The 12,624-nt window shown below is 40.0% G+C and overlaps 1 protein-coding gene across 13 annotated transcripts in view; it reads left to right on the top strand.

Annotated features, from left to right (window-relative positions):
- CPNE1 (copine 1) overlaps positions 1-12,624 on the top strand; it is a 54,425-nt gene that overhangs the window by 33,632 nt on the left and 8,169 nt on the right. For 11 of the 13 annotated variants that reach the window (XM_060277218.2, XM_088673435.1, XM_088673432.1 and 8 more), the window contains 6 exons: positions 3,021-3,149; positions 4,790-4,969; positions 7,264-7,338; positions 8,582-8,653; positions 10,261-10,344; positions 11,082-11,171. In XM_060277218.2, coding sequence (XP_060133201.2) covers positions 3,021-3,149; positions 4,790-4,969; positions 7,264-7,338; positions 8,582-8,653; positions 10,261-10,344; positions 11,082-11,171 — 630 coding nt within the window. The remainder of the gene's footprint in view (positions 1-3,020; positions 3,150-4,789; positions 4,970-7,263; positions 7,339-8,581; positions 8,654-10,260; positions 10,345-11,081; positions 11,172-12,624) is intronic. The other 2 variants (XM_088673437.1, XM_088673438.1) reach the window with 1 other exon arrangement.

Raw genomic sequence — 12,624 nt, 5'->3', positions numbered from 1 at the left:
CTGATCTGAACCCTAGTAAAGCTATTCTGTATATAATCAGCACCATCTATAAACGCTACTGATTTCTGTATCTGAGGCTCCAGGGTTGCTGTGTTTGTTCTGTCCCATGATTCCCCTGTGGAAGATTGTGGGCTGTGGGAGAGAGGAAGGGGATAATTCCAGGGAGACCTGTGGGACTGCCTGAAAAGCAAACAACACAGGATCAGGAATTGTATCGTTGTGGTTGAGATGGTATATACAGGAGGGTTTTATTAAAGCACTTGACCAAACCATCAAAGAGGAAGGGATGTAGCTCATTGGTAGAGCATCTGCTTTGCATGCAGAAGGTCTCAGGTTCAATCCTGATCATCTCCAGGTATGGCTAGGAATGATCCTGCTGCCAGTCAGTGTAGACAGTAAGGAGCCAATTGTCCTGTTTTGGTATATGGCAGCTTCCTAATTTTCCAGAGGCTGAAAGTTGCTCCTCTTATGAGACTCCGTAATGGTGATATTAAAGCAAATGCAAAGGATGATTGGAGATAAGCTGGTGGCATACTTCCATCCAGGGAGAAAGATTTACCAACAAGCTATTCCCAGGGCTTCATCATCACTCACCACTAGAAACCAGTAGGCTATTCAGTCCAGTCCCTGGGAAGAGCATTGTAAGATGTTCCAGGGGAAATGCTCAACATAAGTAGAAGCTATCGGGGCCTTACCTCTATTACCTGACCCAAGGTGGGAGGAACTTCTGCTGGATGGACACATCTGGTTTATACTTGTGCAGAAAGAAATGTTGCAAAAGGACACTTGGATATTGTATGGAAGTGACATTCATGGGTAGCTTGAATGGGTAGCACCCTTTGCAAAACCTAATGCCCTCCATATATTTTGGGCTACAACTCTCACCAGCCCCCTAGTTAGAATGCAAGATTGCTTAGTCCAGTCTGCTTTGGGCAGAATCATAGTAAATTGTAGAATGACCAGGTAGTCTCAGACAAGTGTTTGATCAATGGCTGAAGAGAAGATGGGTTTTCTCTGCTTTGCTGCTGTTACTGCCCTAACTCGGGGGTGATTTGCAAATAAAAGTTCTGGTTGAGTGTCTCTTGCCTTCTCAGCAGTAGCACTTGTGGTGGATTTCCTTCCTTTTAGGGTGGGCAGAAGGTAGATCTGTGTCTGCTGGTAGATCTCAGGACATTCTACAAGAATTTCTGACTCCCAGTTGCTTGACAAAAGCAATAACAGAATTAACAATTGCTGCCAACACAAATTATACTGCTGGAATGAAGAAAGGTTGGGAAGCCTGTGTGGAAGGACTGTGAGCTTTGTTCAGTTCAGATCCTCAAAATGAGTTCCTAGGCTCTGAATTCTTTAATTTTTAGTGTGTGTGGTTTGCACCTGACTCTGGTTCAAGGATCTTGGGGTTCTAGTAAAAGAGCAAGATCCCACAAGCCTGAAGTCTGCCAGTACCTGATTTAGGTGAGTTGCAGGCTACTTCCTTTGTCATTGGGAAAGTAGCTAATGCTTCTTTAAGTGAGAGAGGAATGGGAACTTTGCAACCCTTATAAACTTGGTTAACTGCAAGGGACAGCAGATTTGCCTGGAACCTGCATAAACTGATAATAGTGTGATTTAAGAAAAGGACATTTTTGAAGAAACATAGCAGCTGCCTTGGGACTATATGGCAAATATAACAACAGATGTATTGAGTTTTGTGTTGCGTCCGTTTATGTTTGTATGCTATTAAAAAAAATTAAAGGAACATAGCTATTCTGCCAAGGCATGTGCTTTCAGATTAATTGTCGTATGGTGTTGTTATGACTTTTCCATAGGTGGAGTGTGCATAGTCGTGTGATTTGAATGCCCATCTTGTAGAAGGTGTCTTGTCTGCCCAGAGGCTTCCTTTTGGATATTTCTGAACTCGTGGATGATTATTACTTATGAATTGCCTTTTGTATTTGTGTGAGAAAGTGATTTGCAGTCGTATCACAGGAGTAATGAGTGATGGACTCATGGCATCTGCTTATCATATACTGACTTTGCCAGCTGTGGAGGCAATGTGAGCTACAAGGAATGAAACATGAACAATGAAATATTTAGTGGTGGTTTTCCTCATTTATATTTACCTATGGTAAAATTACTACTGTCACAGGTTAAGCCTGTGTGGTAGCTGCACCCTATAGACACGAGAGAGGGTGTCCAGTAAAAAACAGTTTTGTTTGGAGACAAAACAGATGTTAACTATTCTTGGGACCTTCTGGTTGCCCTTGCATCTTCTCAGGTGTGCACAGCTATTCTTTGCAGTGGGTTTGGGAAGCCTAAATGGTGTCCCCACACAACCCCTTTCTACATCAGTTAAATTTAGATGCATGAAAGGGTTGCTTGGCCTGGTGTTGCTTCTGTAGCGTCTGTAGCAGGGCTGCATCTCTTCCTGCTTACCTTCCAACCAATCTGAGTTTTCCTTAGGGTTATCCCAAGTCAACTAGCCTCTCCATAACATCTGCCCATGGGCATGTGATGATGTTGAAACAGAAAAGTAATGAGCTATGCGGTCTGAAAGTTTGCCAGTTAGTATGTTAAACCCATATCAATTTCTGTTGTATATTAACATTAGTGTGAAACTGATGTGCAGATTATTATATTTAGCATTTGGTCCATTTGAATGTTACACTGCATGTTTCTGCAGGAAAATACGCATGTGTACAAGAAAAGTGCAGCTTCATACAGTTTTCATGTTCTAGAAATATTTCTGATACTGTACAGAAAACCTGACTGTATGAAGCAACCCTAACACCATCATATTAAATGGCATTGGGCCAAAGCTTTCTGTGAGTATCAGACAAGTAGTTAAAACAGTGTACCTGATCATTACTTCTTTATTTCTTTTATTTTTGGAGGAAAATGTATTTAGCTCTATGGTCTGTAAAGACAAGAGAATACATGGCAGTCAAAAGAAAGTATTAGGAAACAGATGACATATTTATTATTATTATGACTGAATCGTTTAAAGAGTATTCATCATTCTCCTTTCACTCTGTTAACAGATGGCGCACTGCGTGACAAAGGTGGAACTGTCCATATCATGCAATAATCTGCTTGATAAAGATGTTGGCTCAAAATCTGATCCTCTATGTGTCCTGCTTCAAGATGTTGGTGGAAACCAATGGTCCGAAGTAAGGAACTGTTTGTAGTAATTTTAAAACTACCAGAAGTTGGTAATGTTTCCTTTCTGAACACATCTGAACACTTGATGTCTTGGTTAAAATTAATTAAGGATTAATATTTTACAGGTTTTAGCAATTAAATGAGCTAAATGACAACAAAATCTCACAAGTTTTGTGTGTACGTCCCATTTTTAAAATAAAAATATATACAGGGCTTTTACGTAGCCCACGCTTTTTAATCATGAAAGTTTTTATAAATTAGTTTTAACTGAATTTGTATTTGCTAATTCATTTCCTCTGGCTTTTGGTGGAGAAAGGAGGCCGGCAATAACAGCATCAGCATTTTTAATGTTCCCTTTGAAATGCTGAAAGTTCCACTATGTTGTCAAATCGTTCTACTGTTTGAAGTTCCATTTGGAGACAATGCATATTTAGTTGCCCCAAAGTCAACATACCCAACTTTTCCTCTCCTTCCCTTCTGGTTTTACTCAACATCCAACCTGAAAAAGTGTTCAGGAGAAATCAGAAGCCTGTTCACAACTTTGGCATTTTGGTTGTTCCTAACATAAAACTCTTACTATTATGCAGCTTATGGGGATTTAGATATATATATATAATGGACCAGCATGATTGCCCTTAACTCTTGTTACTTTTTGTATCTTCTACAAGTAATTGACAGTGGAAAGATTGAAGGCAGTATATTTCTGTACTGGCCTGGGTCACATGTAGTGCCAATCCCAAACAATGACTAAGCAAGAGCAAGCAAGAATGTGAGCACACAGAGCAAAATCTGCAGCTGTCTTGCTGCTCTTCCAGGCTTACTGCTGCTGCACTAATCAAAACTAAGCCATGCCATGGTTTAGTATATCATTACATGGGAACCTAGGTTCATGGTTTTGTCTCCTCCAAACAAGCCATGAGCAGCAAGCCAAAAATAAACTTTAGCTGCACTTTGTGGTTTGCTTGGAGTGAGACAGATAATGAGCCAATAATGCGAGATGAGCGCGCAACCCCAGAGTCGGTCACGACTGGACCTAATGGTCAGGGGTCCCTTTACCTTTACCTTTTACTATGGCTTAGGGGAGGAGTTGTGATGTTTGCTTTGTGTATTTGCATGCTTACTTGTTCAAAATACGTCATAGTTTGACTTAGCATTACATGTGACTCAGGCCAGTTTATGACCTGAACTACCTACAGAAAAAAGGACATTGGTGTTTTCCTTTCTATTTTTGCTTCTTCGGTCCTTAATGAAAATACCACCGTGGAAAATATGCTTCCATGAACTGTTTCCCCTGCAGTAAGCAGCCACAGGAAAGTGTTGTGTAGGAAACTGCTTTATATCAAGTCAGATGATTAGTTATTCTAGCTCAGTATTTTTATCACTGGCTGGCATAGGTGCTCTAGAATTTCAAACAGGAGATGCAGCCAAAGTTAATCACCTAAAATTGCATAACTTTGGCATGTTCAACCATTTTTCTTCCTCTTAAGTTAAAACAAAGCACTTGTAAATCCAAATAGTTTCAGAGGGGTTAAGATCTCCCACTCAAAGTAGAACTTAGAAAGTACTTAATTTTGATCACACCTCTAGTTTTCTGTTAAAGAATGTGAGTTGAAGCATGACATTTCCCTTTCTTGTTGTATTGTTACAGTTGGATCGAACTGAAAAAATAAAGAATTGCCAGAATCCTCAATTTTCAAAGAAGCTGCAAATTGATTATTATTTTGAGAAAGTTCAGAAACTGAAATTTGGCATTTACGACATTGATAACAAATCCTATGACTTAAATGATGATGACTTTCTTGGAGGGGCTGAGTGCACCTTGGGACAGGTACTGGAAAACAAGTACTGTAATGCTACGTGCTATTTTTTAATCTTTTAATTACACAGATGAAAGGAGGAGTTAATATTCTGAAAGCTTTCAGTTAAGAGTAGAAGTACTTGCATCAATTGCCTCCTTTTTTGTGGTGGTGCAGGACTCTATGGACCTGCTTGTTTGCTGGACACAAGCAAACGTCAGTCTTGCCAACCATAAAACTAGACCTCACTGTGACTATCGCACGTGACAATAATTCCATGATAGAGTTGTTCTCATTCTCACCCCTAGGCTTCGAAATAGACGTTTACCTTACGCCTGATGTATTCTAACTCTAAGTAGCCCAAAATGTGAGGTGTGGCATGGCATTGCAGGAGTGCTCACCCCCACATGTGCCAATGAAATAGGGTAGGAAAACTTACAATGCAGCAATGTTATGCTGGCAGCCAGGATAATAAAACTTATTATTCATTAAATTTATATCCCACCCTTTATTCAAAGATTACTGGGTGATTTACAATATAAAAACACACCCACCCCAGGTTTAGGCCGTAGAGGAATATGTTTGCCTGCCGCCTAAAGATATACAGTCATACCTCAGGTTACAGACGCTTCGGGTTGTGCGTTTTTGGGTTGCGCACTGCGGCAAACCCGGAAGTGCCGGAACGGGTTATTTTTAGGTTTCAGCGCTCGTGCGTGTGCAGAAGCGCCGAATCACAACCCGCGCGTGCGTGTATAACAAAGGCACCAGGTGAGCCTCCCTGGTCCTTGGGGACAGCATTCCACAAGCAGGGACTAGAAAAGGCCAGTTCTCAGGTTGCTGCCCTCCTGACCATTCCTGGAGGAGGCACATGAAGAAGGACCTCAGATAGTGATTGCAGGGTCCGAGTTGGTTCATATGGGGGAAAGCGATCCTTGAGGTATTGCAATCCTTAGCCGTTTAAGGTTTTATAGGTTGAAACCAGTGCTTTCTATTGGGCCTGAAAACTAATTGGCAGCCAGTGCAGTTCAGCCAGGATTGGTGCTATATGCTCAAACCGTCTTGCCCTGGTAAGCAACCTGGCCGCTGAATTCTGCACCAGCTGAACAGTCTTCAGAGGCAACCCCATGTACCAGAACATAGAGAACAGAAGTTAGGCTATCCCTGTCTGGTTAGGGGTGTAGCTGATGGAAGACACTCCATGCCACCAAGGCCACCTGAGCCTCAAGTGACAGCAATGCATCCAGTGGCACCTCCATGCTATTCCCCATCAAGAGCACGCCACCTCCCATCCATCCGGTCTAGGGAACCACCCACTAACAGAGCCTCCATCTTATCTGGATTGAGCTTCACTTTATTGGCTCTTATCCAGTCCATTACCAAGGCAAGGCAACAGTCCAGCACACCCACTGCCACACCTGCAGATGTAAAGGAGAAGTATTACATTGCTGACAATGTATTTGAAAGCTCTGGATAAGGGGCTGTTGCGCTGGTGGCACCAAGTCATCTGCCATAACATGTTGTTACAGCATTGGAGGTAGTTCTTAGGGCTGAGTTACACAATCCTTTCAGTACCTTGGGATGTGAGTTTGCTTGATCCTTATTGTGTTTGTTCCTTTGATTTAAAATAATGCATCCTGAGGCTTTGGGAGCTGCCTGAAAATCCAAATGGTTAAATCACGTAAAAGTTCAAATCTGTTTCTCGTTACATTTATATAATTACATTGACATGTATCTTGGCAAATGCTTTTGGGTTCCATGATAAAATTTCACACTATGTAAAAACAGGTGAAACTCGGAAAATTAGAATATCGTTGAAAAGTGCATTTATTTCAGGAACGCAACTTAAAAGGCGAAACCAATATATGAGATAGATGCATGACATGCAAAGCAAGCTATGTCAAGCCTTTATTTGTTGTAATTGTTATTATTTGTCATTAGGCAGGTCAATTATAATTGGAATGTAATTAATGAAATTAATAACGATATTTATTTTTGTTTATTTTTTATTATTGTAACTATTTGTTATATTACTGTGGAATTTCCAAAAGAAAGCATTTGTAAAAATTAAAATAAAAAAACTAAAATAAAAAGTTGCATTACTGTACTGAAATAAATGCACTTTTCGAAGATATTCTAATTTTCCGAGTTTCACCTGTAGTTATGATGGGTTGTTATAACTGATAGCTGCAAAAATGTCTGTCATGTTGACCGCATGTTAATTGGCCTTTTGCCAGTGATATTTCTTTCTTCACATTGCTGCCTCAGGGTAGAATATATCACTTTGTGTGACTTTTGTAATGGATGCATAGATTTCATTCTTCTTTAGATTGTGTCAAGTAAAACAGTCACTCAGCCTTTAATGCTGAAGAAAGGAAAACCTGCAGGAAAAGGCACTGTTACGGTAAGAAACTCATTTCTGGCTAATTTAAGGTTCCTCTACAGTTTTTTTCACCAAACAAAGACTTCCTTATTTCAGCAGGCATTTTAAGGTAGTTTTCTGGTTTTATGAATAAATTGAATTGTGAGTGTTTTTATTTTAAGAATATATATACCATTAATTTTAAATATTAAGTGATATAGAACTATCTGAAATAAACATAAATTTAAAAATTGTGATCGATTTCACAATTACTCCAGTTTAACAGACAAAATAGTGGTTTTTTTTAAAAGTGTCATATTAAAAAAAGTGATCTAAAAAGCTATCGGGGTACATTGAAACTGTCCATGTCTATTTAAATTCTTTATTGGGCTATCAGGAAGCCCTGGAGGAGAAAAAAGGGAAATATGAGATACTGGCTTATAACACAAGAGGAAACAACACAGAAACTAATGCCTGAGTGAAATACTGGCCTCATAGTAAATAATGGAAGTGGGCCAATGTACCTCAATAACCTCAATGGTCTAATAAGGTTTGCTGTTTGTCTTTTCAAATAAGAAATAAACGTTTCAAGTTTACACTATGTTAACTCTTGTGTCAAAGCAAAACAGAATTAACCCTAGGTTGAAATTTACTCCTGGAGAACCAAAAAACCCCTGTGATCCTTTTTGTAATTGTGGGTGGGTGTGTTGTGTGTACACAGGAATGTACAGGCCTTTAAAAAACCAAAATAGGTAAGTGATACAGAATTCATGATAGAGGCATAAATGCTAAGGGTTTGTCTATCCTATTTTGAGAAGTTGCCGGGAATAGCATAGACATTTTGTAGTTTCACATTCCCATTCATTTCAATAGGGCTAAATCAGACCTCTGATAGTTAAACATTTTTTAAAAAAATGAAAAGATGAAGGGAGTTAAACAGGACAACTAACCTCATTATTGTGAAATATATGTGTGGAGTATGAAGTGGTTCGGGTTTGCTTTAAAAAAAAAACAGTTTTGCAAGTAATTCAAACAGCTTCTGCATTCCACAGCAGTCACATTATCACAGGAGGAATCTAGGGAGAATCTAGGAAGTAAATAACACTGCTGCTTCACGCGAATGTATTTGGAACACGATAGCTTCATATATTTCTCCTTTGGTTAAGCTAATTGTGAAGTACATTGGTGAACTTGTTTTATAATTTGTGTATTTGAACGGCCTGCATTATTCACATTAGAATACTTTCCAAAATCACACTGAAATTATTTCCCCTTGAATTTTCAGATTTCTGCAGAAGAGATTAAAGACACTAGAGTTGTGTCCATAGATGTTGAAGCCCGGAATTTAGACAAAAAGGTAAATGATATATTGAAAGTAACTCTCTTTCCAGTTCATTCGGTACTTGAACCAACATTTATATCCCATCCCTAAACGGCCTCGGTCCAGTATACCTGAAGGAGCGTCTCCACCCCCATCGTTCTGCCCGGACACTGAGATCCAGCGCCGAGGGCCTTCTGGCGGTTCCCTCACTATGAGAAGCCAAGCTACAGGGAACCAGGCAGAGGGCCTTCTTGGTAGTGGCACCCGCCCTGTGGAATGCCCTCCCACCAGATGTCAAAGAGAAAAACAACTACCAGACTTTTAGAAGACATCTGTTTAGGGAAGCTTTTAATGTTTAATAGATTATTGCATTTTAACGTTGTGTTCTGTTGGAAGCCACCCAGAGTGGCTGGCGAAACTCAGCCAGATGAGCGGGGTATAAATAAATAAATAAATAAATAATAATAATTATTATTATTATTATCTTTCCTCCAAGGAGCTCAAGGTGGTGTACAGAGCTCTCCCCACTCCATTTTATCCTTGCAGCAACTTGTGAGGTAGGTTAGGCTGAGAGGCTTGACTGACCCACTGAGCTTTATGGTTGAGTGGGGACTGTTAGGATCTCTTACTCGCGAGTAGGACCCTGGCAGAGACACATGCCTGACTGGCATGTTCTCTCCCTCCTGGTCAATCATTTGGGAGCTACAAAAGCATTCTTCTGCCGGAACATCACAGCGACTGATGCCAACTGACATCAGCACACTTACAGATCTGCAGAGTTTGTACAATTGCGTAACAGAACTCAGTAGCACAGCATTTGGCTAATCTACGTTTATTTACATATAAACACACACGGAGCAATGCAACATGGCTCCCTCTCTCTCTAGCATCAGACAGCAAAGAGAATGAACAAAGGACAATAGCCCCACTTCAGGAACACACAGTAACAAAAACATCCTGTTCCTGACACGTCTGACTTTGTGGAATGAAAACATACACCATCATGTGATAGACAACAATCCCATGAATGCAAACACAGGGAATGAATCTCTAACAGGGACTAGATCCCTGGACACCTCCCCACACTGGCTTTATAGCAGTACTTGTGTGAATAGGTTTCACAATGTATGTCATGACAGAAACATCAAGAAGGAAATGGCAATAAATGTAGTAATTAAGGGCTTACATGAGAATGGACCTGTCTGTTGCTTCGAAGGAATGGGGGGGGGGGAGGTTGAATGAGAGAGGAATGAGGGACCACACTTGAATTTATTATTATTATTATTATTTTGTAAAGCTTTTTATTTATTGAAGTTAATTCTTGAAGTACAGATTTCCTAGAGAAGCATAATAATTTCAGCTCTCGCTACCATGCATTTTGGTGCTTAAAGCACTTTATAGTTTGCCTTAGCTGAGCATTGGCGTGCATTGTTTGCAGGCTACTAAATGAACAAAAGGACCGAACAGAAACATCTGTGACTGAAAATAAGCTTTTATTCGTTGAATGCTTGATATGTGGTGTGGGTGTGGGGGTGTGTGTGTGTGTGTGTGTTGCCAGTAATAGCAGAAAGGTATGTTGCTCTAGAAGTTCTTATATGCTGAATTATTATTTGTATAAAGATCAAGGTTCTTTTTCTACACAGGATTTTTTGGGAAAATCTGATCCATTTTTGGAGTTTTATAAAGAGAGTGATGGTGGAAAATGGCAGCTTGTCTACCGATCAGAGGTAGGATTTGCACAGTGATTCAACTTTTGAACTTCAGGAGCTGCTATATCTTAATGGGGAGTTATACTGCCTCTGAATGAACTCAATTGCAAAAAAATGGAACTGCAACTTCTTTGGACAAAATCGGGCAGAGGCATTATGCATAAGTGGAGCTCTGCCAATCCAGGGTGCTTCAGCCGGACTTTGGGTGATACCTCCCCATCCCACTCTCTTCCAGAGGGCTTCCGACCTTCAGAAACACCTTTTCAGTGGGCATAGTGGGCTGCATTACATAACAGTTTCTTTTGCTAGAGGTTCTCAGACTTCAACCCACTATAAGTTCCTCATATTTGGGTGGTGATGTACAAGCCAATAGGGATGTCTGGAAGGCACTGCAGCAGCTCATAAATTTTGCAGCTGTGGCCACCCAAAATCTCATACTTATGCCAAACTGTGCACGTTCAGCTGAGATCATGTTTAAATTTATCTAGATATGAAACTAGAAATTGGCTTTAAAATACAGAAAATACATATATGTTTATTACATATACATCAAGTGTATTAACAGATATTTGCTTATAAGCAATGAGTTATGTCTTATCATAATGGTACTCTACTTTTCATCCAGAAAATTATTATGCAGCTTTTTTTTTTAATAGTCTGCAGAAATTCTAGGTGAGGGAATGCTATTGTCATAATATACTTGTAGGATGAGGAGAAATCTCAGGCACTTGATTGTAATTGGATTTCTTTTATAGGTAATTAAGAACAATTTAAATCCCTGCTGGAGAAAGTTCAGTGTTCCTCTGCAAACATTCTGTGGTGGTGACTTCAACAAACCAATGAAGGTGATGACAATGAATTAACTTTTTTTTAAAAAAAACAAAATACAGGTTACCCATTTGATTAAATTATAAACATCTTTTGCAATATGAAGTCTGACCATGAAAGAACTAAAACCAAATAATGTGTGGTTGCCCAATAATTTAATTAGTTTGCCATTATTTTTGCTCCAGATGTGTGCTATTTCCCTCCCCTTACCCATTTATCTCTTATACTGACAGCAATATACTGGCAATATGAGCCATTCTCCATCCCTCTTAACTGAGCAGGAACCTTTGTTCTGTTTATTGGTCACCTAGAAACATCATGTGCTAGAGCTGCCTTTCTGTATAGACTTAATTTTTGCAGTACATCCACTGTGGACTACAACTATGTCTGAAAATAATAAATAATATTGTTCCTACATGCTTAAATGTAGTTTTATGGAAGACCAAGATCATGAAGACCTAAATAGCAGCTTGAATTTTCAAAAGTAAGTCTGTAGTATTGCTGGTTCTGCGGGAAAGCTTGAAAATATGACCTGAGTGTACCAAAATGCCCTTTGGAGGATACTTGGCTCTGTTTTTAAGCTTTGGTTTTTGTGGCTTAATTAATGAAATTATTATCTTCACACCCAAACATTCTAAACTATACAGTGACTGCAAAGCCTCCATGAGTCCATTGCTTTTTAAAAAAATGCCCTTCCAAGTATCTAATACAGTTGTTTAATATGCTTAATTTGCTGATGTTAAGAATTGAAGTCATATCCACTGCCTGGTAAAATTGCCATTTAAGATAGGATTTTTAATATACTGGCCAACCAGATTTCACAACCTGGACTTTGTAGCCTTCTTGCAGGCTTCCCACAGCCCTTGGGTGAGCAACATTTGGCCCTCCAGATGTTGCTGGGCTACAACTCCCATCACCCCTGCTTGTTGGCCCCATACTATTTGGGACTTATGGTAATTGGTGTCCAACAACATCTAGGTGCTACAGGTCTCCACCCCTGGCAAAGGCATCTGTATTGGCTACTGTCACAACAGAATGCTGGACTTAGATGGTCCTTTGATCTGATCCAGATGGGCACCTCTTATGTTTTGTGCTGGCTGTCTTGGTAAGTTAAGACTGCTTGGGAGAAGCTGAGCTGTATATGTGGAAGAGGGAGCACAGTGGTACCTCTGGTTAAGAACTTAATTCATTCCGGAGGTCCGTTCTTAACCTGAAACTGTTCTTAACCTGAAGACCACTTTAGCTAATGGGGCCTCCTGCTGCCGCCGCGTCACTGGCACACAATTTCTGTTCTCATCCTGAAGCAAAGTTCTTAACCTGAGGTACTATTTCTGGGTTAGCAGAGTCTGTAACCTGAAGCGTCTGTAACCTGAAGCGTTTGTAACCCGAGGTACCACTGTACTATACTCACGTAAAGGAATGGAAGGTGCTAGATACCTTTAGTGAGATAGTCACAATTGGAGGAAAAAA

Source organism: Zootoca vivipara, chromosome 7 (genome assembly GCF_965207765.1).
Source record: "Zootoca vivipara chromosome 7, rZooViv2.hap1.1, whole genome shotgun sequence".
Taxonomy (NCBI): domain Eukaryota; kingdom Metazoa; phylum Chordata; class Lepidosauria; order Squamata; family Lacertidae; genus Zootoca; species Zootoca vivipara.
This window is presented reverse-complemented; position numbering and strand designations above follow the sequence as displayed.